Below are 6,337 nucleotides of genomic sequence, written 5' to 3' on the forward strand. Positions count from 1 at the left end.
TGCATATCCATACTATAACAAATTTGGTATTCATGCTGCTAGTTAATCTTTATTGAAGTAGAAATAGACCGTTTCCTAATTATCCACTATGCTTGGTGTGAAACTATCTATGCTGACATGGCATGATACAATCATATCTCAAGTCTCTTGAACTCTTGTAGTCCATCCAAAAAAGCTAAACTTGCACAAGATTTTAGCAACACATAGTTTCACAACCAAGTCTTTTGCTATGGTAATCTTTTTTCACCCAGATGGGATTAATCACCTGGGCTTTGTGACCACACAACCTGCTGAGGGACTTGGTCTCAACTGTATTCTTTCAAGAGTAATTAAACACTGTTACTTTTATTAATAATAATAATAATAAATAATAATAATGATAGTAATAATAAGTTTATTAGAACTTCAGAGTTTCAAAAAGTGATATCATAATTCATACAACAGTAGAACTGTAGTCAGTAAGTGCAGCAACGTGAGTGGTCTCATGTGTTATATCTCAAGTTCTCTGTACTGAAAATAATTAATTAGATCTTTAAAAGAAAGATGCATGAGTCTTTCCCCAATTGGTCAAAACGTACTGGACAACATATGCCCCAAATCCATTGAATCCACACTTTCCCAGCAATGGAGCCCCATCCCATCTGTTTAGAAACCACTAACCTTGCAGGAAAAGTCTTATAAATCCAAAAATACAGAAAGAGGACGAAACCCAGAAGCAACAGAATCCTCGGACCCATCAGTTGTTGGGCTTGGTTGTCTACGGAACTTGACACTTGTCTAAATGAAGTTGTCGCCCTGCCGAGTGACCCCTCATTATATAGACTCGCTGTCTTCATTTATACTTCCATCTAAAAATGGCCTGAAACACTCATCAGTGGTTTTTGATTACCACTATTTTGGTTTTTCGAACATCCCTGGAGTGGAAGCTGAAGATGGGTCGAAGGGCCCCGGAATGCTGAACAGTTGCCAAAAGTCTATCCTCGCCATCTTCGGATTTATAAGTGGCTGTGTTCAAAAGTGCATTCAATGTTATTAGTGTTTGTATCGACTAGTGAAGTCTATTCAATCAATGTTGGAAGAAGTGTTTGCTTTTCTGGGTTCGGTTTGTGGTCATGGCACCTGGTTGGTTGTCAGAGCAGATAATCGTGTGATTTTGTGACTAAGAGTTGCATTGTGAGTCTATTTAATGCCTCCCTTCAAAGCAATGAAATACTTTGCCATTTTGCGAACTTTCATTCAAAAACAATCACCGGGTTGAAATTCTTGTTCCTGTAATTCTACACATGCGGCTCTAATTCTCTGTTTTGTGACGCGAAAAGAATGAAGACAGGAAACCACGAGATAAGCTCGACCTACCACTAACTCCGGTTACTTTACATCGTGAGTTTGTTTGTGATTATGCGTAACGGTTTTTGGTTCAGGAATATGTGCTTCCTAAGCCAACATGTGATTTTGTCAACTAGTTATGTGTGGACATGAGATGGGACTCGCTTAAAGTATTGGACTCTTTCTGAGAGTTCGAAAGAAATCCTACCAGCTCGTCGACATTTCAGTACAATGAATATTATACTTATCTCGATACATTCCATAATCGTTGAAGATAGTGATGAGGAATCCGATAAGAGTGAAAATTCAATCGAACCGAAACCTTGAGAGCAAGCTTACGCCAGAGGCAACATTCAGCAATAGCTTCAAGAGTACCACGCGGGAATTCTCATATGTAAGCTCCTTAAGACAAATTACTTGGTCACAGCAAGATCTCACGTCACTTCGATTCATTGATACACGAAAACAAAGGGTTTTTGAATACGTGGGGAAAATATAATAATTTGGATAGATGCATGTATCTATAAACCAACACCTTGGTCGAAGTGATAGACCCCACAGGGAACCACAACACCACACGAAGACGCTCTAAACCTGGCGATGAAACCTCGTCATTCAATTAGCTTCTTCAATTCCGCTTGAAATTTTTCTTCGTGTTTTGCATCCACAGCCATTACTAACCGCAGTTGTTGCAAACCCTTAGTCTGAATCAAACATACAATTCTAGACTCTGTTACGCTTCAACACATTGCATTATTTGGAGTACATCATATCAGCATGAAGGCGCAATTCATCACAAATAGCCAGATAAACTCTAGATGCCGTAAGAGATACTGTGGTAACAAAGCTCTGCAAATATTTACATGTGTGCACGTTACTACATGATGAAAACGAACGATTCCAAATGGGTCGGAGGTGTTTACCTGATTAGCCGCCGCACCGTCTCCTGTAACTGGGAACGTGAATGACCAAGAACTTAACTGCATCCATTGTGATACCGTTTCATGTCAGAAAGTAAAATTTTACAAGAGCCAACCAATCACAAATAATTTACGAAAAAACCGACTCAAGCAAACCACCAGCGACGATACACATGAAACTGAAAACCAAATTCATCACTTAACCACGTTCATGAGATTGCGTAACAGTTTAAACATGCAAGTTCAGATACCGACGCATTGGGGCATCGGTACACTTCAGTGTAAGACTAATGATTAGTAAATACCTCATGCAGAATCTCATCTTCTGGTTTTATGTATATAAGCTGTCCAGTAGCTTCAGACTCTTCCTTTTGCTTCTGTTGAAAATAATGAAATGAACCATTCAGCACTGTGAACTAATTAAATTATACAAAGAAAAGCACACAATTCATTTGAAACGTTCGAGTGAACCCAGAAAAAAAAAAAAATTGTGAAAATATTTGAAGGTAAAAGGCTCGCATATATAGCTTGGTCTCTACCTCTCCCTCTTACACGCGCGCTCGCGTACAAAAAACAAATAAATAAAGTACACAAATCCAACATTTCATGAGAGGAACATTAACGATAAATTACTGTTACAATGACTGGTAAAAAATGAATAACTTTGAAGTATCTTTCTCTACATGATTTACTTTGAGCAAGTATGGGTCAGCTATGGATCCACTCACTTTCCTCTGCTCCTTGTCTCGACTTTTCTCCTCTGTTACTTCTTCAAAAACTTTAGTTAAATATAAGTAGTGCTTGATTTTGAAGGACTCCCGCAATTCCTGTGTGGGCTGCCATAACAAAGATAATGAAGGAAATACAATCAATATAATTCTTCATCACGAGCCTCAATCAAATCGGGCAACTCCTACGAAAGCATCTAACTTAGAAAATATCGTGTTGCAAACAAATCCCAACCCACTACGGCTACAACTGTACATACTATAGGCATCCAATTGAATATCGACCAGAAGTAGGCCTAACCTCATCCTCTGTAGCCCACAAAATTTCCTCAAAAAGACCTTGGTACAGAGGAGGAGCCAATTCAAGAGGCGCATTGACCAGCCGTTCACTGATTAAAAGAGCAACCTCCCTTGCGTATTTACCCCAAAAATCCTCCAACAAAGCTGATTCAACTTTATGTGCGCTCTTAACTCGCAAGTATTTGTGAATCTCCACCATGCAACTGCATTTCTGCATTCAAGGTAAAAAAGCAATTTGTTTGTGAGAGGCCTTTGAAAGCTCAAAGTCGATGCACGAAAATGGGTTTCATGAGCATGTAGAAGACTTCCAAGTTTCCCACATGATCATCGCAAGCGATTATTCTTTTGGACGTGTAGCGACACACTGTTCAGTCAACATCACTGAGAATGATAAACAGACTCTGAGCTTGTAGTGCATGAGGAAAGAATTAGCATGGACTGCTAACAACCTAAGAATCCTTGAGTAAGAGTCTCGAGGGCCCTAACCTGATAGCGGCCAATGTTAAGAGCAGTGAGAAGGGCAATAGGACTTTCATCCTCGTCAGCCTTCACGACAGTGCCCACAGTTGTCTGTGCCAATATCAAATCTGTAAAGCCACTGATATCCCACGTTTCGTCGTCCAGGTATGTGCGCAGCAATGCCTTGATACCATGAAAATCGTTCGGCTTTGGATCAAAATACTCAAAGTCAACATCCACGATCTCCTGGAGAATTTCACGCCCACATTATTACATAAATTACGGTTCATCACACAAATCTGCCAACTGATGAACACAGGAAGCTTTTACCAGCAGTAGAATGTCACAGTGGAATATTGTGATGTTAATTGAACATGAAACCATCGCTGCAGAGTGTAATGGAGTAGAGTCTTCTCTAGATTAAGAAAACTCAGGTGCAGACGGCAGTAAGATGCCTTCACCAATCAATAGGAACCCAATAACCAAGCCATCCCACCTCTATCCATCTCTTGACTCTGTTGACGATATGTTTCTAAAAACACAAGTAGAGAATCCTTCTATAGCTCCTGATCACCACAATACAAGGGCATAGGTAGTAAACCAATTGAGGTCATGTCAGCTATCACGAGTACGAAGCTCAAAATTTGTTAAAAGATAGCGTTAGATACCTGTGAAGGTTGAGAGCTGTGTTCGGAGTCGCTACTGGTATTGAGTTCATCCTCAGGGTCAGTGCTCTCGTCAGAATCCAGCTCCTCAGAGCCACTTGTGACCTCGTTCCCATTCCCAGCCTCTTCCTCCTCTTCTTCCGAAGAAGGAGTAGGTGATTTTTCAGCCTTGCGCTTACCCAAAGCTGCCATCGAAATGCGCAAATATCGCTCCTTCTCTAAATATGAATAGAACCCCTAACACTATCAATTGATGGCAGCCTGCATACGCTGTAAAAGTCCATGCCGGCAACTTCTGCTACTACCGCAACGTCAGTTGCAAACCATTCCTGCAAACCTGGACAATGCACCTGCGGCAGCACAGAAATAGAATCAGGAACGAGTAGACTGACGTACTTGAAATCTGAAAACTTACTACACCTTGACCATTTAGATACACCACATGCACATGTAAATGAAATGCCTCTTCTGGACCTCAATGTCTCGCCTAAACAACCTACTATTGACCATCTTTAACCAAATATCATTGAACCTGTGTCTGTATGGCAGGGCACATTGACTCAAGTAAATAAGTAAAAAGACTACATGCGGTGAAATAGAATTAGGCGAGACTCGAACAAAATAGAGATTCGGTAAGAATTATCGGTGCATCAACACGCAAAACCTACGCATTCCTCTTTTATATCAGACAAATGTGTTTAACCTTAAACCCACAGAACCGCCGCTGTATTGCCACTTAAACAATGCAAGTTCCAATTTTTAAGTTCGCATGTTGTCGATAACAAAGAAACCGTCATAAAAATTGAATCTTTTCCCGCCCAATTTCGGGCTCACATCGCAACATTTCTCCGGTTATTGAAGACCCTCTTAAGACGTGCTAACATACGACATCACTGAAGTAGCTTCACAGGGAGGAAATTATATACAAAGCAAGCGCACACGTCACAAAGTCGCCGAAAGGGGGTAGAGAGAATCCTCCCCCAAATTTTCGATTAAAAGATATTCTAATAACGTTCAACACTCACTGCATCGTCTATTAACGCATGCTCAATCAAACTCACACAGAAAAAACCTGAAACCGACACAAAAAGCATATTTCCCGTAATCACCGCGCGAAGACTGAGAATGTCCCCGAAGATACAATAATACATTCACTGAAAAATCAGAAAGCCGATAATGGGTTCGTCCATAACCGACAACGTCGACCCTGAGAAGAAACAATAATCCAGAGCACTAGAAATACAAACCTTGGGAAAGTGGAGAAAAAGCCGTAGTGGAAACAGCAGAATTGCACGGTCGTGGACAAGAGAAGTGGACGAGCTCGTGAGCTTCACTATGCTGAGGAAGAGCTTCAGTTGGGGCTACTGCTGCAATCAAGCAAACAAGCAAGCAAGGCTAGTGCCACCCAGCATTGATTGCCATTCCTCCTGCGTAGCGCCGAGCTTCCCTCTGGACCAAGCCTACGAAATTAGGGTTTCGATTACCGTCCCGCCACAATCGGTCATGGGTTCCAACCCTCCCGGGGATGAGACCAGTAAACAAGAGCCTATTGCAAAGTAACTCTTCATCGGAAACTAATATCATGAGATATGTAATTCTTACTTTTCGCCTTCGTGTTATAGTTTGGTTGACCAGTAAAGCTCTCCCATTTTTACTTGTACTTTCCTGAGCGTCTTTACCGACATTATTAATGTAATAGGCATGTTCAATTTGAGAATGACTTGTTGGCTTTTGTTCGTGAGTGGGATAAGTGGGTGATTGGATGGATGGGTGTAGAGAGAAGTGTTATTTTATGAAGGAAAAAAACAAAAACAAAACCAAACGAAGCAAACAATAAATAAATGAAAATAAAATATAATCACCTTTACTTTAAATAATAGGTGTGACTTTAGGTTTTCTTATCTCAAAGTGGCAAAAGCTTGTAATATTGACTTCTTTT

The 6,337-nt window shown here is 40.6% G+C and overlaps 1 protein-coding gene across 1 annotated transcript; it reads right to left on the reverse strand.

Annotated features, from left to right (window-relative positions):
- Positions 1-1,762: 1,762 nt before the first annotated feature.
- LOC112277186 (protein BCCIP homolog) lies at positions 1,763-5,773 on the reverse strand. The gene is made up of 8 exons (XM_024509243.3): positions 5,646-5,773; positions 4,402-4,748; positions 3,761-3,979; positions 3,276-3,485; positions 2,975-3,082; positions 2,552-2,623; positions 2,250-2,306; positions 1,763-2,030 (listed from the first exon to the last, which is right to left on the reverse strand). The coding sequence occupies exons 2-8, from the start codon at positions 4,588-4,590 to the stop codon at positions 1,938-1,940; spliced, it is 948 nt and encodes a 315-aa protein (XP_024365011.1). The 5' UTR covers positions 4,591-4,748; positions 5,646-5,773; the 3' UTR covers positions 1,763-1,937.
- Between the last annotated feature and the right edge of the window lie 564 nt (positions 5,774-6,337).

The sequence above is a fragment of the Physcomitrium patens genome, chromosome 25 (assembly GCF_059467195.1).
Source record: "Physcomitrium patens ecotype Gransden chromosome 25, ASM5946719v1, whole genome shotgun sequence".
Taxonomy (NCBI): domain Eukaryota; kingdom Viridiplantae; phylum Streptophyta; class Bryopsida; order Funariales; family Funariaceae; genus Physcomitrium; species Physcomitrium patens.

Excerpts from the sequence above, each read along its gene's own strand:
- LOC112277186 (XM_024509243.3), bottom strand. The coding sequence starts at position 4,590 with ATGGCAGCTTTGGGTAAGCGCAAGGCTGAAAAATCACCTACTCCTTCT. Across the intron at positions 3,980-4,401 it reads ACAGCTCTCAACCTTCACAG|GAGATCGTGGATGTTGACTT; the intron begins GTATCTAACGCT and ends GAAATTCTCCAG. Across the intron at positions 3,083-3,275 it reads TGTGGGCTACAGAGGATGAG|CCCACACAGGAATTGCGGGA; the intron begins GTTAGGCCTACT and ends TTGTTATGGCAG.